Genomic DNA, 26,913 nt, shown 5'->3' with positions numbered 1-26,913 from the left:
GGGCCAAGCGGAAGAGCGCTGACGGCAGCATGAGCAGCTTCGGCGGGGTGATGCGTGAGTATCCGCACCTCTCCATCGACCGCTTCGACCGGGAGAACCTACGCGCCCGCGCCTACTTCCTCTCCCACTGCCATAAGGGTGAGCGGGGGCCCCCGGTGGGAGAAGGGGCGAGAAAGGAGACCACCAGGAGATCCCAGCACTGCCTCTTTTGTTCAGGCACTGAGTCGTGTGTCTGGCGGTTCCGGGTGGTCCTCGGCTTACCACCAAAATGGAGCCCAAGATTTCTGTTGCTAAGTGAGTCATTTGTTAAGCGAATTTTGCCCCATTTTACCACCTTCCTTGCCACGGTTTGTGGTGAATCACTGCAGATATTCAGTTAGTAACGATTGTTAAGCGAATCCGGCTTCCCCATCGGCTTCGCCTGACAGAAGATCACAAAATGGGATCCCGTGACCCTGGGACACTGCAACCATCATAAGTATGAGTCGGTTGTCAAGCATCTGAATGTGAATCATGTGACCATGGGGATGCTGCAGTCCTGTCCCTTTTTTTTCAGCGCCGTTGTAACTTCTGACGGTCACTAGATGAACTGTTGTAAGTCGAGGACTCCCTGTATTTGTCCACCTATCTGGCCAGGAAAGGGTGAGATTTGAATAACAGAAAAATATGGGGACAGGTAGGGATTAAATGTTGAAAGTCAAATTATGCTTAATCATGTATCTAAGTGATCATTAGTTGGTGTATAGAGGGCAGTTCAACAAAACATTTCCAGCTGCTTTGATATCTACTTTGATGGACATGCCTGAGCATTTCTGGGAAGGGTTATTAACTTTCCTAGGACTTTTGAGAATATTTTGAGCACCCAGAGTTTGCTAGTGTCAACATCCTTTTATGAGGTGCAAGAAGAATATTTTATTTTTATACACACACACTTCTTCCAAGAAAAAAAATCTATTTATTGGACAGCCATTTGTCCGGGATGCAGCCTTGGGCAGAGGGTTGAAGGAAAAGACCTCCAAGATTTCTTCCTGCCCTGTGATTCTATGATCTTAGGATTTGTTGTTGTTTAGTCACTAGGTTCTGACTTGGACCATGGCACACCAAACTTTCCTCTCCTCCGCTTTTCTCCCAGAAGTTTGCCCAGACCCACGTTCTCCTTTTGCCTTCCATCTTTCCCAACATCAGGGTCTTTTCCAAGGAGTCCTCTCTTCTGATTTGGTGGCCAGAGTGTTTGAGTTGCAGCTTGAGGATCTGTCCTTCCAAAGAACAGTCAGGGTTGACTTCCTTTAGGATTGACTGATTGGGTCTCCCAAGAGTCTTCTTGAGCACCAAAATTCGAAAGCCTGTGTGGAGTTACTAAGAGTTGGTCAAAGGAGGAGACCAGGAGAAAAAAAAGTCAGCTACTCTATGTCTTGGCTTCAGTCTCCAGCATCACAATTTGAAAGCAGGCACCACCCCTAATGTGGGGAAAAAACACCCTGAAGAAGGCCAGCCCAATGGGTGGGCTCTCCATAACAAGCAAATAAATAAATTTAACTAACAGACCTACCAAGTAAACCATTAGTGTGAAGTCACCTCTACCTTTGAAGCTAATATCCAGGCTAATTGGGTCTATTTGTGTCTTGTTGCCACAAATCCCCAGCAGTGGAGTTGAATTTGGAAGATGCTTTTTTTTTGGTTATTTTTTAAATTAAATTATTTTTTTTTTATTGAAAAGTTTTAACATACAATTTTTCCCTTAGAAAATCCCCCCTCCCCCACCCTTCTCCCTCCCCCCCTTCCTCCCCCCCCTCCCCCCTTCCCCCCCGACTTCCCAGAGCTAAATACAAGGTATGTATAAAAAAAACAATCATAAACAACCATATACTAACAACCATAAACTCTAAAATCTATCACTCTCTAGCTTATATAGGATAAAACAAACCTTAGTAATATTAAATATATATAAAAAAAAACTAATATAGAAAAAGAAACAAAGAAAGCCTTATTCAAATATAAAACTTCTTAACCCTATACTTATTCTGGATAAACTCAAACCATTATCTCCCTTCCATAATATAGCGTTCCTGCAAGTAATCTTGCAAATAGGCCGAAATCTTCGCCATTTCAACCAAGTCGGAAACCTCTAAAGCCCACTCTTCTATGGTCGGCAGTTCCTCTTTCCAGTACTAACCTATCAAAAGTCTTGCTGCCGTAATTAAATTCAACATCAACTTAGTATGTTCCACCAGACTTTTATCCAAAAAGCCTTAACCTTTTTACAAGTCCACCATATATGAAAATATATTACGTCTTCATCACCGCACCTCCAACATTTAGGCTAATGATTCAGATACATACTTAGCTTTTTAAAATCTAAATACCATCTATAAAACATTTTGTAAAAATTCTCTCTTAGATTTCAAACTTGTTTAAATTTTACATTCCTCACCCAAATCTTTTCCCACCTCCCACTACTTGGCTGTAAGTACGTTGTGAAAGTTCCATAGACTTCTGCTGTTCTTGTTCTTTTATCTTTTTTGATCGTTTTAAAGCAGCACGCGTCACCCTCTGTTCTCTGGGATCATCCAAAGGTGTTATAACTTGATCTCCTCCAGCACCATTCTCCTCTGTCTGTCCATCTTCAGCCTCTTGATGTTCTCCTTCTCCAGATCCCTTTGCAGCTTCCAGAAGTGTTAATGGGGTTGCTTTTAAAACATTATTGTAAAAATCACGCGCTTGCATCACAGTAACCAGACGGTACCTTTTACCTTCATGCATCACCATCAACCCAGCTGGGATCTCCCATCTGAACCTTATATCTCGTTGCTTGAGCTCTTGCACAAGAAATGTAAAATCCTTCCTTCTCCTTAAAATCTTTGGAGGAATTTCTTTTAGAACCAGAACTTCTTGATCAGCAATCACGACTTTAGTATCATAGGCAGCTTGTATAACTTCATCTCTAATTTCCCTTTTTGCAAAATAAACCACCACATCTCTAGGCAACTTTCTCTGTCTAGCAATCCATGAATTCACACGAAACACTTTATCCATGCCTCCTTTTATTTCGGATGCTGGCTGATTCAATACCACTTCAAGAGCCTCAGAAACCAGCTGCTTTAGATCTTCCTTAATATTCTCCTTTAAACCTCTGATTCTAATGGCAAACTGCATCTGGAAATATTGAGCAAGACTCAATTCTCTATCCATTTTATCTCTTAAATCTTCATTCTCCAGTACTTTTGCTTCTAATATGGCATTCTTTTGAGTCAAATCTTCCACTTTTTCATCCAAATCTTCCACACATTCAGCCACTTTATACACTGAAGACAAAATGTCTACCTTCATCACCCTGAACTTCTGTTCCATCCTCTCCTCCATTCTCTCTTCCAACTTCTTCAATTTCTCCTCCATCTGTGCAAATTTATCACCAATTGATTGATTAATTGATTCCAAAAGTACCTGGGCATGTTTATCCAAAGCATCTCGTAAATCCTTCGGTGTCAATACATCAGGAGGGTGCAACGCCTGTAATGATGATTGTTGCACCGGAGAAGATCCACCACTCCGAAGAGTTTTAGGGGGAGGTTTAGCCGCCATCTTTAACTTTCAATTGTGACGCACTTTCACTTAAAGTTTAAAAAAGTCCATCAAGCTCGAGAGTAAAATAAAATAATCCTCTTCACCTTTTCCTCTTGTACCGCTCTGCCTGCTCCTTTTAATCCATAGTCCTTCCTTCAGGCAGGGGTGGTCGCAGACGCCTGGCTCTGCTCCATGAAATCAGGAGCAGAGGCGCTGGCCAGCTGGGAGCGACCCAGGCTACGGGGGAGTTCGATCCTTCAGCCGCCCAAGCTGCAAGCTCAGGCGGCCCCGGAGAACTCGACCCCTACCTGGGGCCTCACCCCCTCCTCTTCTCCCAAGGAGGGGGCTTCAAATTCGCCCGAACAGCTGATCGGCGCTGTTTCGGGCGAAAATCACTCATCTGAGCCGCGGGCAGCCCGGGAAGGCTGTCTCCGGCGCCGCGCAGCCACCGGAAGTCCAATTAAATTATTTTTTTAAGCAAAAGGTACATACAGGCTGCTAAAAGACCCAGCAGAGGCTGATCCCTGCTTTTCAATCAGGTATCGATTATCGTACAAGTGGGGAAAACTTGTTGAACACGATGATGTATTTAATGTGTTAATTTTCTAATGATTTGTATGGAGATTATTTTAATTCGTATCCCGTTGGTTTGTTTATTCAGATCACATGAAAGGCTTGAGAGCCCCTTCTATGAAAAGACGGTTGGCATGCAGGTACTGCTTCTGTTAAATTTTGCTAGAATAACGGACTTAGTAGCATCTGACAGGAGCATCAAATTGCAATCACCTCTTTTCAAATGTCTTTGAAAAGAATATTACAATACTGGGGGTTTTTTGCCCTGTCATTTTTCTTTCCTTTTTTTTTCCTTGTAAAAAAATCTTTTCTCCAGAACTGCTAGTAACATTTAGAGTTGATTAGAAGATTGCATTTGATTGGGGCTGTTGAAACTTTAAACGCAGTGGAGAACAAGAAAGGATATTAAGTGAAATAAAAAAGTAATCAAGAGAAGATCCTTGCTGGCCTGCCTTGCAGAATTTGACAAACAGGTGTTCCTTAACCTATGACCACAATTGAGTCCAAAATTTCTGTTGCTAAATGAGACATTTGTGAAGTGAGTTTTGCCCCATTTTACAACTTTTTTCCTGCCACTGTTGTTAAGTGAACCGCTGCAGATGTGAAGTTAGTAACATGGTTGTTAAATGAATCTCGCCTCCCCTGTTGACTTTGCTTGTCAGTAGGTCGCAAAAGCAGATCACATAACCGCGGGACACTGCAACCGTCATAAATATGAGTCAGTTGCCAAGTGTCTGAATTTTGATTACATGACCAAGGGAATGGTGAAATGGTCGTAAGTGTGGAAAACGGTCATAGGTTCCTTTTTTCAGTGCTGTTGTAACTTCGAACAGTCACTAAATGAACTGTCGTAAGTCAAGGACTAGCTGTATTGAACTTTTGGTAAAGATGAATGGAGTCTAGAGAACATCTGAACCTTGCAAGCACCATTTGGAAGATTCTGCACTTCTAAGCAAAGGAGTTTCAAGTTTGCGCTGAAGTCCAAACAAGACTTTCTCTACTGTTGAAGGAAAAATCTTCATCAGGGTCCAGTCCAAGCCGGGAATAAACAACATGGCGACTGCTTTAGAAAGAAGGTTGTAGTTTATTGAAAAGGAGAACCAGACAGAAATATAGCTCTGGGGAAAAAAAGCACGTGTAGTAATTACGCGCAATTATCAAATTTCCCTTGCAGTTGTAGAGGATATGATTGCTGTGATGGTGCAGTGGTTAGAATGCAATACTGCAGACTAATTCTGCTGATTGTCAGCAGTTCGGCAGTTCGATCCTAACCAGCTCAAGGTTGACTCAGCCTTCCATCCTTCTGAGGTTGGTAAAATGAGGACTCAGACTGTTGAGGGCAATATGCTGACACTCTAAACTGCTAAGAGAGGACTCTAAGGCACTGTGAAGTGGTATATTAAGTCTAAGTGCTATTGCTATGTTGGCTTGCATGTCTTGTGTAATAGCTTGCTTAAGAGATCGGAATGCTTTAAGAAGACAGAAATCTCTCTTCCTCATCTATGCAGTTCACAAGCAGGAAATGGAGCTACCTCCCATTATTATTTTTCCTATTGTTCTCAACCTTGGCAACTTTTAAGATGTGTGGACTTCAGCTCCCAAAATTGAAATATGCAGCACATTATATGGTATGTTTGTATTTTTTTAATTTTGTTTTGTTTTATCTTACAAGTTTGAAACTCCGCCTGTATTGCTCCCCTGTGACGAAAGAATTGCTACTGTCCAGCCCACGATACACATTCTGGGAAAATTACATCGTAAGTTACCCATTTCTTCTACACGTTTATTACCTATAAATGCTACGAAGGCAATAAGAAACTCTAGTTCCCCCTACATCTTCCTGTTATAAATATTTCCACACTAGGGAGTGTCACAAATATATTTCTTTTCTCAGCGTTGATCTGTCTATTGTGGTTTCTATGATTTAGGTCACCTTGGAAGTTGAAACACCGACGCAAATTTCTCTCATTGAGGAAGCATCAGGCGAGGTGGGATGCTCCGTTGAAGCTCAATGCTTTATCTCTTGGATCCATATGTGGGCCTGGCTTTAAAGCTTTCTAACCCTCAATCCTTGCAAAACCCCACAGACTGTCGTTTTGGGGGGGGAAATTATTTATTTTTACAAGTAGTCCCCGAGTTACCAACCAGAATGCAGCCTGACCATGTGACTGACCTGATTTTACAATCTTTTCTGCAGCAGTTAAGTGAATGTAGCAGTTGTAAGATGACGACCGCAGTCGTTAAAACCAATCATGCTTCAATAGAGGCATGATTTTGCTGAAAACCATAAGTAACTGCTGGTTTTTGCCTAACCCATTGTAAAACGCCATATCATGATGCGTTGTTGAGCACCCAAAAGGATGGGGCGGGGGTGTGGGTAACCACTGAAATCCAGGTCTTAAGTCTCCTTTTGTATGTTGGTCATAACTTTGGTTGCCAAGCAACCGATCGTAAGTCGGGGGCTACTCCTAATTCCTTTTCTAGCCGTTCGGTTGAAAATCTTAAATGCAAGAATAAATGCTTATTCTTACGACTGTTCTCACCATTAACAGAAGAAGCCTATCAAAAACACACACACACAATTCAGAGGTCACCTTATTATTTGTAAAATTTGGAACAGTTCCGATAAGATTGGAAGGGGAGGTTTGGAAGACTTTGAGCTCAAATTGTTTTGCCCACTCGACAAACGGGCAAACAGTTTTAAGGTGTTCCTTATTAGCTGTGACCGATAATTAGGGAACCAGATACTAGTGTAAACATCGAGAGTTTTCCGTGCTGTTTTCCACTGTCCTGTTATCTAATGAATTTGAAGCTCTTTTTCCATCTTTTCCTTCCAGAAAGAAGATATAGAGGTCACACTTCTGCCTGCTGGCCATTGCCCAGGATCAGTTATGTATGCATTTTCTTCTCCTATCAAACAATTAACAGCAATGGTGGAAATGTGGTTTTTTTGTTTACTTTTGCCACAATTCTTTTACCTTTCATGAGGATCCCAGTGTAATTAGCCTAATTCATCCCCATTAGGGAGAAAGAGGGAGGGAGGGAGGGAGGAATTTCTGACACTCCCTTCCAGCTTCCCACAAGGAAATGCAATGGGGAAGACAGCGGGAAATCAGAACTTGTCCTGCTCTTTGCTTAGGTAAGGAAATATCTCTGAAACCATGACTCTGTCATGGTTCCGATTGACAAAGTAAACCAGAACTCCGGGGCTTGCAAATTCCTCAAAAGAACATGTTTATTGATACAGAGTATCGGTACTTCAAAAGTGAAACCAAGTCTGAAGAGATGCATAACAATTTCTCCAATACAAAGTATTGGGTACAGGTGGTACCTTGCTCAATAGTACTAACTGTGCAAGGGATCTTGGAGTCCTAGTGGACAATCACTTAGATATGAGCCAGCAGTGTGCTGCAGCTGCCAAAAAAAGCCAACACAGTGCTAGGCTGCATTAACAGAGGAATAGAATCAAGATCATGTGAAGTCTTAATACCACTTTACAATGCTTTGGTAAGGCCACACCTGGAATACTGCATCCAGTTTTGGTCACCACGATGTAAAAAAGATGTCGAGACTCTAGAAAGGGTACAGAGAAGAGCAACAAAGATGATTGGGGGACTGGAGGCTAAAACATATAGGGAACGGTTGCTGGAATTGGGTATGTGTAGTTTAATGAAGAGAAGGATAGGGGGGACATGATAGCAGTGTTCCAATATCTCAGGGGCTGCCACAAAGGAGAGGGAGTCAAGCTATTCTCCAAAGCACCCGAAGGCAGGACAAGAAGCAACAGATGGAAACTAGTCAAGGAGAGAAGCAACCTAGAACTAAGGAGAAACTTCCTGAGAGTGAGAACAATTAACCAGTGGAACAACCTGCCTCCAGAAGCTGTGAATGCTCCAACACTGGAAGTTTTTAAGAAGAGACTGGACAGCCATTTGTCTGAAATGGTATAGGGTTTCCTGCCTGAGCAGGGGGTTGGACTAGATGACCTCCAAGGTCCCTTCCAACTTTATTATTGTTATTGTTATTATTGTTATTAAGTTAAGAAATCCCATTCCCAAAGCTATGCAAGCAACTACGTATCCCCACTCAGCCTGTTGGCGGGCTTTTCATGAAACGCCCACCCTGCAGTCTCGGGAGCAGCCGATGACCTTGGTTCCCGTGAGAGAAAGTCCGAGATAAAAAGTCTAGCTTTGTCTAGCTAGTGCAACACCTGGCAAACCCCCCTCCCTCCGTGCTGTGCGGCAACTAGGAATGAGAAGGAAAAAGATGGCTGCAACCGGGCCCATTCTAAAGCGGGCAAACTCAGCAGGGAATGGGTTGTTTATCAGGAGAAACTTCCTGACAGTTAGAACAATTAACCAGTGGAACAACCTGCCTCCAGAAGTGGTGAATGCTCCAACACTGGAAGTTTTTAAGAAGAGACTGGACAGCCACTTGTCTGAAATGGTATAGGATTTCCTGCCTGAGCAGGGGGTTGGACTAGATGACCTCCAAGGTCCCTTCCAACAACAACAACTTCTTCTTCTTCTTCTTCTTCTTCTTCTTCTTCTTATTATTATTATTATTATTATTATTATTATTATTATTATTATTATTATTATTATTATTATTATTATTGAATATGAATAATAAACGAATATGTTTTCAACTAGGTTTCTGTTCCAAGGGGAAAATGGGACGGTATTGTACACGGGGGATTTCCGACTTGCCAGAGGAGAAGTAGCCCGAATGGAACTTTTGCATTCAGGAAGCAGGTGAGGCAAACCCCTGGCTATTCACCGTGGCACACCCGTAGTAGGCCTATGACAAAAAGGTGGATATTGTCCCTGTTTTGTGTCCTCGGTAACGTGCGTGGGGGCAATGTGGAGGAATGATCTCAGCTCTTTAGCATGTCGGAATGTCTTGAACTTAGCTGGAGAAAGATGCTTTACTCCCCAGCAGTCCTATGAAACGAGAAACCCAAAGCCTCTTACGTGTCATTGGACGATCCACCTTTGTGCTTTTTCTGCACTTGCGGTTGATTGATTTGATTGATTGGCAGAGGAGTTGCTGAATTTTCAGAGCTGAGGGATCCATATGCTGCTCCCCGCAAACACAGCCACAGTCTATAACCATGGTGGCGAACCTATGGCACGCACAGCCCTCTCTGTGGGCACATGTGCCGTCGCCCCACTCCTAGGCTTTCAGCTGGGTTTTATAAAACCTTTTCGCTTTAGGCCTCCGCCGCTGTATGGAAAAAAAATAAAGACCAATCAATTTCAACTTCTCACGGGGAAAAAAAAAGATCTCACAAAGTTGGAATTGATTGAACTTTTTAGTCCCACCCAGTCTGCCGTTACCACCGCAGCCATGCCCACCCCATGGGCCACACCCACCCCGTGGGCCACGCCCACCCAATGGGCCACGCCCACCCAGCACCTGACAGTACATAAGTGAGTTTTGGGTTGCAGTTTGAGCACTCGGTCTCTAAAAGGTTCGCCATCACTGGTCTATAATAAGCCAGAGAGGGTCAGTTCCGACAAGGTCAGAAGTCGTTGGAATTTCATTTTAACGTGTGCCGTTGTGTACACAGAAAAGTGACAATAAAGCTTATTTGTCTTATCTAGTCTGTTCCAGTAATAAGGGATAAGGGGCAACTGTCCCTCCTACCCACCAGCACGCTGAGGTTTGCAACCTGTTGCCTCACGCAGGTGGGAGAAAGGTGTGCGAGAATGGACCGTTGATTTTCCTATCAACTGGGCTTGCATTTTATAGCAGAATTCTTTCTCAATGGCTTTCCCGGCTCTTGAAAAAAAATAATTAAAAAATTACCTACTAAAGATCTGGGTCCTCGAACCAGCGTCTGTGTGGCTTCTGATTCTCATCTCAGCCGAGAGAAGCTTGGAAATGAATTTATGTCCCGCTTTTCCTTCTTGAGAAATTAAATGACTTTGTAAAAGGAAATATAATATTCCAGATCCTGGCCATAAACTTTATGAATTAATGTGTAGCTGACATAAATATGCCCGACGCAAGATGGATAGTGCAACCATTCATTTAGCGACCTTTCAGAGTGACTTAACGACTAGTCCTCACAATTACTACCAGCATTCCCATGATCAAAATTCAGATGCATGTGATACTGTGGGAAGAATCCAGAGGGGAAAAAATAATATTTTGGGAAATATTAAAAAGGCAGAATATATTTCCTCAAAGGATTTTAAAGGCAGAAACCAAACTTCGCCCCCAGTCTCTCTGCCCCAGACAGAAACCAGGTCTGCAGAAATGCAGGTGTGATAAACTTGTCGGAAAGATTGGAGTCAGGAAGCTGGGATTAGAAAGATAAAGATCCCTAAAATCAACAATTCCTCATACCAAAAAATCCAACAGTCATCAGCCCCAGCCCCAGGAAAGCAGGATATGACCTTTGGGACATAAATAGGATTAACCCACCCCCGTCGGAATACCAGAAAGGCACACTCAGACTCAGGTCAAAGTTCATGACACAGGAACAACTCCAAACAAAAGCCCAAGAAGGTATCAAAGCCCACTCCCTACTGCACGTGCTCAGTTTTCCCAGAGCCATCTTTCTGTCTGGCTCTCCTCTTCAATAAACTACAACCTTCTTTCTAAAGCAGTCTCCATGTTGTTTATTCCCGGCTTGGACTGGACCCTGATGGAAGATTTTTCTTTCGACAATACCATTTGCGACCATCCTAGCTGGCTCCCAGCAAGCAAAGCCAACGGGGAAAGCCAGATTTGTTTAATGACAGTGCCATTCACTTAACAACAGGGGCAAAACTGGTCATAAGATCTGGCAGAACTCAACTACCTTGCTTAGCAATTGAAGTTCCAGTCCTAAGAGTGGTCATAAGTCAAGGACTACTGTACCGATACTGTGCCATTCTCTTTTCAGAGTGAAAGACATCCAGAGTGTCTATTTAGACACCACATTCTTTGATCCCAAATATTATCAAATACCAAGTCGGGTGAGTAGCATGAAAAGATAACATTATGTATATGTAATTAAAATATGTAAATTAATACATTCTACCATTTATTCCTGATGATAAAAGGTATACCTTGAAGCATAAATGCATTAAGGTTAATGATGATAACCTTGAAGCATAAATGCATTGTTGTTGTTGTTAGCTGCGAAGTCGTGTCCGACCCATTGCGACCCTATGGACAACATTCCTCCAGGCCTTCCTGTCCTCTACCATCTTCTGGAGTCCATTTAAGCTCGCGCCTACTGCTTCAGTGACTCCATCCAGCCACCTCATTCTCTGTCGTCCCCTTCTTCTATTGCCCTCGATCTTTCCCAGCATTAGGCTCTTCTCCAGTGAGTCCTTCCTTCTCATTAGGTGGCCAAAGTACTTGAGTTTTAGCTTCAGAATCTGGCCTTCTAAAGAGCAGTCAGGATTGATCTCCTCTAGGACTGACCGGTTTGATCGCCTTGCAGTCCAAGGGACTCGCAGGAGTCTTCTCCAGCACCACAGTTCAAAGGCCTCAATGGTTTGGCGCTCAGCCTTTCTTATGGTCCAACTTTCACTGCCATACATTGCAACTGGGAAGACCATAGCCTTGACTATACGCACTTTTGTTGACAGGGTGATGTCTCTGCTTTTTAGTGTGCTGTCTAGATTTGCCATGGCTTTCCTCCCCAGGAGCAAGCGTCTTTTAATTTCTTGGCTACAGTCCCCGTCTGCAGTGATCTTGGAGCCCAGGAAAATAAAATCTGTCACTACCTCCATTTCTTCCCCATCTATTTGCCAGGAATTGAGAGGGCCAGATGCCATGATCTTGGTTTTCTTAATGTTAAGTTTCAACCCAAGTTTTGCACTCTCCTTCTTCACCTGCAACAAGAGGCTCTTTAGTTCTTCTTCACTTTCTGCCATTAGAGTGGTATCATCTGCGTATCTTAGGTTGTTGATATTTCTTCCGGCAATCTTAATTCCAACTTTTGATTCATCTAGCCCTGCCTTTCTCATGATGTGCTCTGCATATAAGTTAAATAGGCAGGGCGACTATACAGCCTTGCCGGACTCCTTTCCCAATTTTGAACCAATCAGTGGTTCCGTGTCCAGTTCTCACTGTTGCTTCTTGACCCGCATATAGGTTTCTCAAGAGACAAATAAGATGGTCTGGTACTCCCATCTCTTTAAGAACTTGCCACAGTTTGTTGTGATCCACACAATCAAAGGCTTTAGCATAGTCAATGAAGCAGAAGTAGATGTTTTTCTGGAACTCCCTAGCTTTCTCCATGATCCAGTGTATGTTGGCAATTTGATCTCTAGTTCCTCTGCCTCTTCGAAATCCTGCCTGTACTTCTGGTAGTTCTCGATCCACATACTGCTGAAGTCTAGCTTGTAGGATTTTAAGCATGACTTTACTAGCATGAGAAATGAGTGCAATGGTGCGATAGTTTGAACATTCTTTGGCACTGCCTTTCTTTGGAATTGGAATGTAAACTGATCTTTTCCAATCCTGTGGCCACTGTTGAGTTTTCCAAATTTGCTGGCAAATTGAGTGTAGCACTTTTACTGCATTGTCTTTTAAGATTTTGAATAGCTCAGCTGGAATACTGTCACTTCCACTAGCTTTGTTGTTGCTCAGTTTTTCTAAGGCCCACTTCACTTCACATTCTAGGATGTCTGGCTCGAGGTCAGTGACCACCTCATTGTGATTATCAGGGACGTTAAGCTCATTCTTGTATAGTTCTTCTGTGTAATTTTGCCACCTCTTCTTAATCTCTTCTGCCTCTGTTAGGTCCCTGCCATTTTGGTCCTTTATCATGCCCATTTTTGCATTAAACGTTCCCTTCATTTCTCCAATTTTCTTAAAAAGATCTCTGGTCCTCCCTATTCTATTGTTTTCTTCTATTTCTTTGCACTGTTCATTTAAGAAGGCATTCTTATCTCTTCTAGCTATTCTCTGGAATTCTGCATTCAATTGGGTGTATCTTTCTTTTTCTCCCTTGCCTTTCGCTTCCCTCCTTTCCTCAGCTATTTGCAAAGCTTCCTCAGACAGCCATTTTGCTTTCTTGCATTTCTTTTTCTTTGGGATGGTTTTGGTTGCTACCTCTTGTACAATGTCGTGAACCTCTGTCCATAGTTCTTCAGGCACTCTGTCTATCAGTTCTAATTCCTTAAATCTATTTGTCACCTCTACTGTATATTCAACAGGGATATGATTTAATTCATACCTGAGTGGCCTAGTGCTTTTCCCTACTTTCTTCAGTTTAAGCCTAAACTTTGCAAGGAGAAGCTCATGGTCTGAGCCACAGTCAGCTCCTGGTCTTGTTTTTACTGACTGTATAGAGCTTCTCCATCTTTGGCTGCAGAGCATATAGTCAATCTGATTTCTGTGTTGACCATCTGGTGATGTCCATGTGTAGAGCCGTCTCTTGGGTTGTTGGAAAAGAGTGTTTGCTATGACCATCGCATTCTCTTGACAGAATTCTATCAGCCTGTGCCCTGCTTCATTTTGCACTCCAAGGCCAAACTTGCCTGTTATTCCGGTTATCTTTTGGCTTCCTACTTTAGCATTCCAATCCCCCATGATGATAAGAACATCATTTTTTGGTGTTAGTTCTATAAGGTGCTGTAGTGCTTCATAGAACTGGTCAATTTCATCCTCTTCAGCACTGGTGGTTGGGGCATAGACTTGGACTACTGTGATATTGAATGGTTTGCCTTGTATTCGAACTGAGATCATTCTGTCATTTTGAGGATTGTATCCCAGTATTGCTTTTCCTACTCTTTTATTGACTATGAAGGCTACTCCATTTCTTCTGAGGGATTCTTGCCCACAGTAGTATACCTGATGGTCATCTGAATTAAATTCACCCATTCCTGTCCATTTTAGTTCGCTGATACCTAAGATGTCAATGTTCAGTCTTGTCATCTCTTGTTTGATCACGTCCAGCTTTCCTTGATTCATGGATCTTACATTCCAGGTTCCTATGGAGAAAAAATCTTTACAGCATTGGACTTTCCTTTCACCACCAGACACATCCACAGCTGAGCGTCCTTTCGGCTTTGGCCCAGTCGCTTCATTCTTTCTGGCGCTACTAGTACTAGCCCTCTGTTCTTCCCCAGTAGCATATTGGACGCCTTCCGACCTGAGGGGCTCATCTTCCAGCGTCATATCGTTTTGCCTTTTGGTACTGTCCATAGGGTTTTCATGGCAAAGATACTGGAGTGGGTTGCCATTTCCTTCTCCAGTGGATCACGTTTTGTCAGAACTCTCTGCTATGACCTGTCCGTCTTGGGTGGCCCTGCACGGCATAGCTCATAGCTTCATTGAATTACGCAAGCCCCTTCGCCACGACAAGGCAGTAATCCATGAAGGGGATAAATGCATTAAGCTTATGAAATACATTACATGGGCCCATTTTGTTTTAACCAACATGGATAGCAATAATGTTTCATTTGCCTTCCTATTTCTGGTGTAATTTTTCTTGCCATGCTGCTGATTGTCATAATTCCACTTGAAACTCCTGGCAATTCTTACATTCAGTTCCGTCTATACAAATTAATGACTTGGGCAGCCATCTAGCCAATTTAGGCCTTTTCCAATTTAACATAATTAATTCAGGTTTATTCTGTTTTAGCTTGCCAAATATCGTAAGTCTCTGAATTACGATTATAGCTAAATTTTGCTTTATTCTAGATGATGGAGCCTGCCTCTTGTCCATACTTCTTATTCCTTATTAATTATCTGGGAATCTCCAAATAGATACCAGATTGGTTTTGCCGGCTTGAAAAGGAAGTTTTTACGGTCACTTAGAATAGACATCAAGCTTATTTCAAAGGAGATTTTACTTACGATTGTAGTAAAGTGACGTCATATTGAGAAGCAGGCATGTGATGCTGACCTGCATTCATTCAAGGGGGCGGGGGAGAATTTAACTCAAGAGTGTAGTAACATTGCATTTAAGTTAAAACCATCCTATGTACTCTTTTTCATATCAGGAAGAATGCATGAAAGGCATGATGGAATTAGTGCGAAGCTGGGTGGTCCAGAGCCCCTACCACGTGGTGTGGCTGAACTGCAAAGCAGCTTATGGATATGAGTATTTATTCACAAATCTCAGCGAAGAGCTTGGGATGAAGGTAAGACCATATCCCCTAGGTCAGGGGTAGGCAATCTTGGCTCTTTTATGACTCGTGGACTTCAACTCCCAGAATTCCTGAGCCAGCATGGGGGAACTATGGCCCCTTCATGACTTGTAGACTTCCGCTCCCAGAATTCCTGAGCCAGCCACGCTGAGGGAAAAGGGAGAGGTTTCCAAGCTGAGCCATGCTGGCTCAGGAATTCTGGGAGTTGAAGTCCACGAGTCATAAAAGAACCAAGGTTGCCTACCCCTGACCTAGGTTATTCCTTTCTGAACAGGAAACGTGTAGACTTCAACTCCCAGAATTCCTCAACTAGCCCTGGGGGAAGTCCACACATCTTAATAGCAATAGCGCTTGGATTTATATTCTGCTTCATAGTGCCTTACAGCACCCTCTGGCAGGTTTACAGAGTCAGCATATTGCCCTCCCTCCCCTCCCAACAATCTGGGTCCTCATTTTACCGATCTGGGAAGGATGGAAGGCTTGAGCTGGCCAGGATCGAACTCCTGGCAGTGAGCAGTGAGGCAGTGCAATGCTGCATTCTAATCACTACGCCACCCTGGCTCTTGGCTTAAAGTTGCCAAGGTTTGGAAACCCTGTCCTGTATGATCAATCAGAGGCAGTCTTGAAATTCTCATGTAGAGTATGAACACAGCAGTGCTATTTCAAGATTTATTTATTTTTTCTTAGCGGTTGATTTTTTTTAAGACATGCTTCCCGGGTGTCTTCTTCCTTCAAGTGTTCAGGTTGACGATATTTTACCAACAGAAAAGAATATTTGTAGCTCAGGTTTGAACTGTGGGATCTTTGGTGCTCTCTGAGGTTGGCGGTTTTTTTTCTTGCAGGGCCTTCATTACCCAGAGGCTGTAGCACTGATGATGTTTCCCTAATTGGGTAATTAAACATCTGCAAGAAAACAACCAAGCTTGAGAGAGCATCAAGCTTTGTTTCGCAAGGCCAAGCCTCGGGTTACAGATTGGTCTCGATCACTTGCGTTTCAAAGACAAGTTGCATGGTTTTTTTTTTGTTTTTTTAGTCCATGAGATGAAAACAAAAAGTTACGGCTGATTCAGTAACCTGCCTTCGAGTTCTACATTACATTCTACATCAGGGCTTTTCAACCAGTGGTGCGGGTACCACCTGTGGTACATTGGCACCTGGCAGGTGGTACGCAGCTATCCTAGAAAAGTGGTAGCGGGGGAGGGGAATGAGCTGAACCGGTGGCAGCACCGCACAAGCCTGAGCGAGAGACGGCTGGAGCTGCAGGGCTGTCAGGGCTCAGCGGAAGCGGCAGGATCAGCGCTTCTTCGGGGCTGTCAGGGCTCAGCGGAAGCACCAGGATCAGCGCCAGGCTCCAGCTGGAGCTCGGCGCTGATCCCAGAAGAAGTGCTGATCAGCTGGAATGTTGCAGCATCTCCAGGGTCTTTTTTGGTCGTCAAGTTTTTGACACATTGCTAGGCGACTGGTGGTACTCAGATGTTGCCATATCCTAAAAGTAGTACAGTGGGTGAAAAGGTTGAAAAGCCCTGTTCTACATTCTCCAGCAATTCAGAGGAGGAACCAAGAAATTCTCTTCCAAGTAATTGTCATCGCTGCTAACATCGAATGTTTTTGCTTTGACAACATATGGAGTTGCAACCATTTTCCTTCTTGTGTTTAGATGATACTGGAGGGGGGGAGGAGGAGGAGAAATGTGCATGGGAGTTTAGTTAGACAACAATACTGTGACTGGTGTGCGAACCAAGGTTATTGAAATAAGAGATGATGAGAATTGGCGGGTTAGAGAACTGGAGGGCAAGCCTGCATTTCAAACTAATTGGAGAATGTGATTTATGACTGTTAATTAAAGGAGGGAATTGTGCTTTGATACTCTGTGCTCAGGGGAGGGGAATCCAGATTTTGGCTTTGACTATGTAAGTGCCGATGTTACGCTACTCAAATAAAGATTCTTTAAGGTAAGCAATGCCTCCAAGTTCTTTGAAGAGTTTCATCTGTCGGAACCATGACAGTAATTTGCTGAAAAAGGGACTGCAAAGTTTCTCTCCTGTCTCTCTTCTGAGTTGTCTAAAGAACCTTTTTACGAACCTCTTGGCCTAGGTGCACGTGAACAAGTTGGACATGTTTAAAAACATGCCAGAAATCCTCTACCATGTCACCACAAATCGGCATACCCAGATTCACGCATGTCGCCATCCCAGGGTATGTATCTTCTTTATAAAAAGAACGAGAGTTGCTTCCTGTCAATTTACGAAAGGGGTCCTTCTGGTAGGGAGAAAAAAAAAATCCCAAAGGGGCTTTTTCACGAGGTGACAGGACTTCCTTGTTTTTCTTTGAAGGTGTTTTCGCTTCAAAGAACTGGAGAAGCTCCTTGGATGAGAAGCGAGATGTCTTCAAAGCAAAACAAGAAAGTCCAGTTGCCTCGTGAAAAAAAGCACCTTTGGGATAACTGACCTGGATGACTGAGGATCTCCATAGACATTTAGTGATGATGAAATGAAAACCAATCATTAACAATGGCTATTAGGCCATTATTGTACTAATGTCCCAAAGGTGCTTTTTTTCCGAAAAGGCAACCAGACTTTTTTTTTTCTTTGAAAACGTTTCGCTTCTCTTCCAAGCAGCTTCTTCAGAACTTCTTCAGATAAGAAGCAAAACATTTTCAAAGACAAAAACTCGGGAAGCCCAACTGCTTTTAGGAAAAAAGCATTTTGAATATAAAAGGGAAATTAAGCTTAAACAAAAACCACGAAAATAGGATGCAGGGTGAACAAACGAATTGGTGGTTATAAGAATAATATAAGCTGATAAAAAAAACTGTTATACATAGAGATTGTTATTTGCATAAATATAAAAAAATGCCTACATTTAATCATTCATATACTGAAAATATTAAGGATCACATTTTGTTTAAGATTGACGAAGGGAAATATAGATGGGAAAAGGGAAGATCAAAGAAAGATATTATTAATATACTAATTATGGGGTTATCAAATTTAATCATTACTGATGTTAATTGATTATCATTGTCTTTTTTTCTTTTTCTTTTTAAAATGTAAACCGAGACAACACGCTGCACACCAGGCACTGGAGATTGCCGTTGTTAAAAACCAATAAAATATATATACAAAGGAAAAAGCATTTTTGGGACAGCCCAGGACCTGGATGATTGAGAAACCTCCATAGACTTTTAGTCACAATTTGACAGGGTGTTATCTGTCCGTTAGGATTACGAAATGTTCCGCAGAAACCGGCTGCCTTGTGGAATGAGCTCTCAGAATGGAAATGAGCTGCGTGTTATCAGTGTCAAGCCATCCACCATGTGGTTTGGAGAAAGGACACAGAAAAGCAAGGTGATCATGAGGTGAGGGTAGGGTACATTTTAATTTCCTCAAATTAGCATTAGAAGCTTTGTAGCTCAAGGTTAAGGGACGCGGTGGCTCAGTGGGTTAGGACGCTGAGCTTGACGATCAGAAGATTGGCAGTTTGGCGGGTCGAATCCCGAGTGCCATGTAACAGAGTGAGCGCCTGTTACTCATCCCAGCTTCTGCCAACCTAGCAGTTCGAAAGCACGTAAAAATGCAAGTAGAAAAATAGGGACCACTACGGTGGGAAGGTAACAGCGTTCCGTGCGCCTCTGGCGTCTAGTCACGCCGGCCACATGACCACGGAGACATCCTCGGACAAGCGCTGGCTCTTTGGGTTTGAAACGGAGATGAACACCGGCCCCTAGAGTTGGAAATGACTAGCACGCATGTGCGGGGGAACCTTTACCTTTACCTAGCTCAAGGTTGAACTCTGAGATCCTTGGTGCTTTCTGAGCTTGGTAGTTTTCTCCTAGGCATCTCCTTACCCAACTAGGGAACGGTGTTAGAAGGGGCAAACCCCACTCCCTTGTAGCCCTGATGATGTTACCTAGTTGGGTAATGAGATGCCCGGAAGAAAACCACCAATTTAGAGAGCACCAAGGACCCCACAAAATCAGCATTTTATCTCTATTTCTCTCTCATTGATGCTTTTCCTAGCAACCTAAGAAGCATTCATTTGGCACTTCTTTTATTGTCAGTTAACCTAAATAAGGTCTGAGTCCTTCGGGAAAGGGCGGTATATAAATCTAAATAAATAAAATAAATAGTTCAGGGGGTGTCAAACGCGCAACGCCACGTGACGTGTCGTGACATATCAGGACTTTTTTGCCATTGCTGGCAACGGGGTCGGCGCGGTTTCACTGTGATGCATCCAGCCCATGGGCCGGCAGTTTGACACCCCTGGTCTGGCTGAAATAATTTCGCTTCATTTCCAGCTGTTTCTTTCGCTACTCTGGGGTGCAGTTCAGGGGGTTCTAGTAATTTAAATTGATTCAAAGTAAAAAGGGCTTCCGGTTTTTTTTGTCTGTCATTTCATCCTGCTCTTTACAATATACACGGGGTTTATTTCTATTTATGGAGAAGGCAGAGTGTAAAAGGGGATTTTTTTTAAAAAAATTTTTTTTAATGCGTCACTTGTACGAGTGCTGATATCTGGGAGTTTTAGAGAATACTAAGCATTAAAAATTGCCCTGAAAACAAAAGATTTAAAAGTGCAGGCTAGTGATGGATGCTTTTTTATGGTTCATCCTTGCATCTTCTTGTTAGAAGTGCAGGATCCTTGAACATCTATAAGGTGAAGCTTGTTAGAAGCTTGTTAGGAGAGCCATTAGTAAACAGCCCAAACAAAGAGTCCCTAACACCCACCCAGACAAGACACCAGAATATAAACTGACAGACAACAGCACTCCTTATTAGCACTGATGACGTTACCTAGTTAGGGCATCGTGGAATAACCCAATGGAAAAGACAAGAGACAGCAACACAAAACAATAATTCTTACTTTAAGATCCAGAGGTTTATTTTGCTAATGATTTGGAACATAGCAAGCATAATAACACAACATCACTTACATGAATAACCCATTGCAATGAGGACCATATGGCCTAGCAGATTCCAAAAGGACAGCTATAGGCCAATGGCAAATCAATCAGGTCCAGTCCCCACCCTCTACACCCTTTCTCGTTCTGAGACTGTAGTCAGATGGTCCGCTGACTTTTGCTGACCTTTGCTGACTTTTTACTGACTTCCTGCTGACCCTCTGCTGAACATAACTTTCCACATACACCTGTGTACATTGGAACCTGCATCCATCAGCTACTTTCAATTCCCTATGTCTTACTGTTCCAGTCCTTATGTTCTAAATATATTTGAAACAAGCAAGCTGAGCAAAATCCTATTAAATAAAATACAACTGCAAACTGCAAAATGAAGCATAGCACAGACTTTGGTTCAATACTTGATCCGTGAGGCCTGATTCGGTTCACCTGGGCCTAAACCTTGCATAAAAAGAACAATAGCCAATGTTTTTGTTTTCCACAAGGGCAATGAAACATCTGCAAGAAAACAAGCTCAGAGAACACCAAGAACCCCTCAGTTTTTCATCCAACCTCAAGTTCCTTTTACTTCTGAATGTCATAGACTGACTAAGAATCTTCTGTAGTCTTCCAGATGTGGGTTCAGTAATGGTCCTCAAGGGGACACCGTAATTCCTTCAGAAGGAGAGGGGGTTCAGGAAGATGGCTGTACAGAGCATTCTCTTATTCCTTAGAACAGATTCATGGGACTATGGTTTACAGCTTTTGTTTTTGAGCTGTTTTAATCTTGCGTTGATCAACAGCAGAGGAAATGAATGTAATTTATGCCTTGTGTTTAGGGCGGGAACCAGTTCCTACAGAGCTTGCTTTTCATTTCACTCTTCTTACAGCGAGGTACGTAGTTCCAGTTTTGTTTTGTTAAATTGCATTTCCCGTACAACGCAACCGCCATTGGCAAAAGATTTTATTTATTTGATTGAGGCCCGTTCCTCATCTCGCCTTTTGAAAAAAAAAAACATTCTGCACACACTGCAAATTACAAGCGGCCAGTTGGTGGCCACAATTGAGCCCGAAATTTCTGTGGTTAAGTGAGACATTTGTTCAAAGAGTTTTGCCCCATTTAAGTCAATCGCTGCAGTTGATAAGTTAGTTAGCCGGTTGTTAAGGGAATCTGGCTTCCCCCATTGACTTTGCTGGTCAGAAGGTCACAAGAGGGGTTAAGGTGACCCCAGGACATATCAAAGGTCCTAAATATGAAACAGTGGCCAAACATCTGAATGTTGATCGCCTGACCGTGGGGATGCTACAAAGGTCATAAATGTGAAAAATGATCATAAGTCACAAAGGTGCTTTTTCAGGAGGCAACTGAATTTTCTTGATTTGTTTAAAGACATTTCGCTTTCTCATCCAAGAAGCTTCTTCAGCTTTGAATTTGTTCTGAAAGAGTTGAAGAAGCTTCTTGGATGAGAAGCGAAACGTCTTCAAGGAAAAAACAAAGTCCAGTTGCCTCCTGAGAAAGCACCTTTGGGACAACCATGACGTGGAGGATGGAGAATCTCCCTAGACCAGTGGTGGCGAACCTATGGCATGCATGCCACAGGTGGCACACAGAGTTCTCTCTGTGGGCACGCGCGCCGTCGCCTCCGTCCTAGGCTTTCAGCTGGGTTTTATAAAACCTTTTCGCTTTAGGCCTCCGCCGCCGTGTGCAAAAAAAAAAAAGTTCAATCAATCAATTTCAACTTCTTGCACGAAGAAAAAGAGATCTCGCAAAGTTGGAATGAATTGATTGAACTTTTTAGTTCCACCCAGTCTGCCGTTACCACTGCAGCCACGCCCACCCAGTGGGCCACACCCACCCAGCACCCGACGATACTTAAGTGGGTTTTGGGTTGTAGTTTGGGCACTCTGTCTCTCAAAGGTTCGCCATCACTGCCCTAGACATCGGTCATAAGTCACATTTTTCAGTGCCGTCGTTAACGTTGAACGGTCGCTAAGCAATCTGTTGTAAGTCTAGCAGTACTTCTCAAGCTGTTGTAAATCATGATACGAGAAATCAAGGCGAGGCATTAAATATTATCAATGCATCTTTTTTTCCCCTCCCCTTCCATCCGCTGTTCTAGATCCAAGATTTCCTGAGCTACATTTGCCCAGTGAATGTCTACCCCAATGTAATTCCACTGGGATCAAACAAGGAACGAGTTGAAGAAAAGTAAGGGTTCTTTTTTTTCTCCCCCTCTATAATACAAATAGTGTTCAACTTACAACTGGTCAGCTAGTGACTATGCAAAATTACAACAGACCTGCCCGGGAAGCTACTCACGACCCCGAATTTGAAGTCCCAATGATTGGTGCCCCCACCCCGTAGTTGCCTGATCAAATTTTGGGTGCTCAGCAACTGGGCCACCTTTATGCCCATTTGCCGGGTCCGACGGTCACCTGACTGCATTTGATGTTTTTTTTTCCCCTGAAAGCTAGTGTTTACCTCGTTTTCAGCAAAACGGCAACAAAGTGTTGGTTTGGTTTAGGACTGCTGTGTTCACTTAATCGACCCCTGCAAAAAGAGAGAGAGAGAGTTGGGTGGGTCGTTTTATGTTGGGTGGGTCGTTTTATGACCATCACAAATTGCAACCGGGATGGAAAACTCCATAAATAATTGTAAACCGAGGACTGTCTCTATTGGAATCGACATCAAACTGGCCTTCATGAAACTCTTCATTGGATAGTTGCATCAAAAAATACTTTGATAATGGCTTGCCACCTTGTCAGATAAGGATAGTTTTTCCAAGCCAAACAGATTGACTCCCAAAATTGGAGCATATAATAGATATAATCTAATAAATAAGATATAATCTACTAAACAGATGTAATCTACATTTGACTTGTGTTCACATGTTAAATTTATCTAAAATTAAGTAAGACGACGTGATTCGTTTCCAGTCCAGTGTCTTTCGCGTCCCCCCCACCCCCACCCCCCGCTTCCATCCCCTTTAAGATTTTCACTTTTGTAAAGTTGTGTCATTTTTACCCTCCTAAGCCTGAAGCCCTTCTGCAGAATGTACAGGCAAAATCACGGGCCGACGTATAAACCTCTCGGCGTGTTGAAGAGACCAAGGGCCTTGGAGCTATTCGACGCCAGTAAGATGAAAGGATGCTTTTCTTTTTTTTTTAAATACGTACAGGTGGACTTCGACTTACAGCGGTTCGTTTAGTGACTGTTCGAAGTTACGACGTCAGATAAAAAAAATGACTCGCCACCCTTTTTTCACACTTAGTACCCTTGTGGAAACCCCGTGGCCACGTGATTTCCATCCAGACGTCTGGCACCTGACTCATATTTATGACGGTTGCAGCGTCCCGAGGTCACGTGACCCCCCCCTTTTGCGACCTTTTGACAAGCAAAGCCAACGCTGTTAGTAACAGCCATGTTACTCACTTAACAGCTGCAATGATTCCCTTAACAACTATGGCGAGAAAGGTGGCAAAATGGGGCAAAGCTCATTTAACGAAGTGTCTTGCTTAGCAACGTAAGTCTGGGGCTCAATTGCGATTGTAAGTAGGGGATAGCCTGTAGTGCTGGCTAGGGAATTCCTGGCAGTTGACGTCCCAGGGTCAGCTTAAAAACAGGGTTTTAGACATAATCTTCTATTAATTTGATTTTTGCCTCCACCTTTTCTCCCATATACCTGTGTGATGGGGATGGGCTGACGTGATGACTGGCCCCAAATCACTTAAATGAGTTTCTGTGGCAGAGGCTGGATGAGAAACTGGGCCTCTGCAAGACCCACCAATACTTTAGCTACCAACCATTCAGTTCTCCATATCCGGGAGAATCCTGAGCTGCTGAATACTGAAAACTTGCAAACTCAAAAATTCCCCCCCCCCCCGTGCAGAAAATTAGCACGCCCGAATGAGGGTTTTGAGTTCTGAATTAATCCTGAAAGGGACTTTTTTAAAAAAAAGATTAATTTGCTTTTTTGTTTTTTGTTTTGACAGATGGTGGGAGCGATGATGAGGATCTCTTTGATTCCGAACTGATTCCCACAAAGAACAAGATTCCCAAATTACTGCCAGAGGCGGGGCCCACGGAGAGCAAGCCGCTTCTCCCAAATCGCGAAGGAGACAACAGTTGTAAAGCCGCTCCGATGCCTGCCTCTTTCCAGGTTGATTTTGTGGAGTGTGAAGAATCTAATGATGAGGATGAGGACGAGGAAGAGGAAGAGGAGGAAGAACACGAGAAGGTGACAGCTCTTCCAGAAATTCCATTGCTGAGGACAGACTCCATTGCAGCGCTGAGGCCCCACAAGAGCCTTGTGGGTTCAACCGGGAAGCACAGTGAAGACCAACAGCAAACTAACTTGGAAGTGCCAAAATGGGATAGTTTCTTTCGACGTCCTTCAGAAGATCCAGAGGCCTCTGACCACGAGGACCACCAACCTTGCACAGACTCAACCGAGCCGCGTTCTCCTTGCCCCGACGATGACGATCTGAGTGACTCAACTCATATCTCTTCTCAGAATTCTTCTCAGTCAACCCATCTATCTGAACAGGGTAGCCAAGGATGGGACAGTCAAGCCGACACCGTCCTCATTTCCTCCCAAGAGCGAAGGAACTTGGAGTTTAGCCCTTCCAAGGGGGGAGCTGAAAGAATGACGACCTACATACCTCATCTCCTCGCCAAGAAAACAGTCTCGCCAAATAGCCAGGCTTTAGATGGCGGCGCACTTTCTGCAGATCACTTGGAACGCAAAGTGAGATATTGGGACACAGCAGCTCCCAGTCAAACTGAACCATCATATGAGAAAACCCAACCAGAAGGCAGACCGGAAACACTCAATCCAGAGGTCCAAACTGATTCCCAGAGCTCTTCAGATTTTGAAGTCCCACCTACTCCCGGGGCTGAGATTCCTAAACCTGAGCAACTCTGCAGCCTGTACCAAAAGCTGGCAGCTGGAGAAAACGTCCACTGACCAGGAAAGAGCAACGGGACCTAGAAGCTTTTTTTGACTATTCTGGCCTGCCTCCCTCAAATGTTAATTCGGGCCCAATTTTAGGTTTTATTGAAAAACTGGCGGCAGGTCCAGATGCACAAAATGACTCTTTTTTTCGTATCGTTTTGAGGTTAGGTCAGGGGTAGGCAACCTTGGCTCTTTTATGACTCGTGGACTTTTAACTCCCAGAATTCCTGAGAGTTAAAGTCCACAAGTCATAGAAGAGCCAAGATTGCCTACCCCTGAGTTAGGTTATCTGTGCAGCCGTTAAACTCTAGGAGCTGCTCGCTTAGGAATACTGAAAGCCAGTATCCATCCAATGATTTTTTTTAAAAAAAAAGGCATTGGGTTTTTGGGTTCCAAATGAACATGTTTTTGTTGTTGTTGTTCAGAAAGACCTGCCAGATGTTGAAGCATTTGGACATCTGTTGCAACAAGGAACGAAATGGCATATGTCATTTCATGTTTTCATTGCAACAAGAGGATAAGCCTAATTTCGTGAGGCTTTTTGTGGCTCTTCTGCCCTTTGTGGAGCCCACCAGCTGTAGCTAAGAGACCAATTGAGGCTAGCAGCCTCGAACTTATTGTTTTAGCAGTGTGCAGTTGGCGAAAATCCATGCTTTGTTCCAGTTTGTTACTCAGTAGCTCGTCAGAAGCTTAGTTCTACCAGGTCTAACTAGATTCTGTTCTTGACAGATCTAAAGATGCATCTTCCACAGCTGAGTTTTTCTACCACTGGCCGTTGGCTTGTAGCTTTCTGATGAATCCTGAAAGTTCCTTCTCTTCATAAGTAACCCCTGGCCTGCTGCCTTCACCCCAAAATTGCCAACCTTAGACCTTTGGGCCGAGCTCCTTGACCTGCAGGCAGGACAGCCTCCCCTCCCAGTTTTATTTCCATGTAATGGCTACCATTTTCTAGTATTCTTAAGTTCTGAGGTTTCCAGTTCTTGAATGGCAAGAATGGGCCTGCTGAATACCTTCCCGTGCACAAATGTTGCTATGGTGTTTAAGGAGCTGGTTCTCTGCTTTACTAATGGACCAGGGACCACTGTGTGATAATTCTGCCTATGTTAGGTGGAACCTCTGCCCGTTTCTTCTACGGCTTCTATCACGTACTCAAAGTTTGTTTCTCCTGCCTTTAAATCACCTCACCAGACAGGCGTCAAAACTTCTCCGTTAACCAACGTTAACGGAGGCGTGACTCTTGACTGCTGCCAAATTCTTTTCTACAATACACTTATGTTCATCCGTAAAAGAATTTCGCAGAGTTCATTCGTTCATATATCATCTGTGTTTTGTCGTCTGTTTGCAGTTCTTTTCCCCCCCCCATGTCTTTCCCAATGAAGGTCCGTGTCGTTTGTGGCCTATTGTTATATGAAGTAAGATTGAACAAGCTCCCAGGATTATGCCTATATGAAACTGGAAGCGATTATTAAGTTAATGAATAACCTTTTAATGTACTGTACCAAGGGTTTAATCATGCAAAAACCCATTGGGAGACTTAGTTCAGCCCATCCTCATGATCGTGAGTCACTCAGAATACAATTTCTAGTTAGCTGTTTTTGACTTCAGTGAGTTCAGTCACCAAGGACAGTCTTATGATGAATATAAAAACATAGGGTTTATTATTCACAAGTAACGGAATAGATTCTCCGATGTACACAGTTCACAAACGGGAATGAAGCCAATTTGCCATTATGGGTTTGTAGGTATGTGTACTTCTCCATCAAAACAGTTTACAGTTCTTTGTGAAGGCGCCCAGCTATTATTGGTTCCTCTGAAGAATGAAACA

At 43.3% G+C, this 26,913-nt stretch overlaps 1 protein-coding gene across 2 annotated transcripts; it reads left to right on the top strand.

Moving 5' to 3' along the window:
• Positions 1–14: 14 nt before the first annotated feature.
• On the top strand, positions 15–26,567 carry DCLRE1C (DNA cross-link repair 1C). Of its 2 annotated transcripts, none has more exons than XM_081331241.1 (14): positions 15–138; positions 4,223–4,274; positions 5,807–5,891; positions 6,063–6,122; positions 6,972–7,027; positions 8,787–8,888; positions 11,030–11,102; positions 15,090–15,230; positions 17,331–17,432; positions 18,458–18,594; positions 20,973–21,027; positions 22,254–22,342; positions 23,168–23,268; positions 24,127–26,567. In XM_081331241.1, the coding sequence occupies exons 1-14, from the start codon at positions 30–32 to the stop codon at positions 25,098–25,100; spliced, it is 2,136 nt and encodes a 711-aa protein (XP_081187367.1). In that variant the 5' UTR covers positions 15–29; the 3' UTR covers positions 25,101–26,567. The 2 variants fall into 2 exon arrangements, with proteins under 2 accessions (XP_081187367.1, XP_081187368.1); XM_081331242.1 differs by having other exon boundaries at positions 60–294.
• Positions 26,568–26,913: the final 346 nt, after the last annotated feature.

The sequence above is a fragment of the Vipera berus genome, assembly GCF_964194415.1.
Source record: "Vipera berus genome assembly, chromosome: 6".
Taxonomy (NCBI): domain Eukaryota; kingdom Metazoa; phylum Chordata; class Lepidosauria; order Squamata; family Viperidae; genus Vipera; species Vipera berus.
Note: the sequence above shows the minus strand (reverse complement) of the source record. Positions and strands in the feature narration are given on the sequence as shown.

Coding starts and splice junctions, on each gene's coding strand:
- DCLRE1C (XM_081331241.1), top strand. CDS start 30: ATGAGCAGCTTCGGCGGGGTGATGCGTGAGTATCCGCACCTCTCCATC. Junction 5,892..6,062: donor CATTCTGGGAAAATTACATC/GTAAGTTACCCA, acceptor TCTATGATTTAG/GTCACCTTGGAAGTTGAAAC. Junction 21,028..22,253: donor TTCACTCTTCTTACAGCGAG/GTACGTAGTTCC, acceptor CCGCTGTTCTAG/ATCCAAGATTTCCTGAGCTA.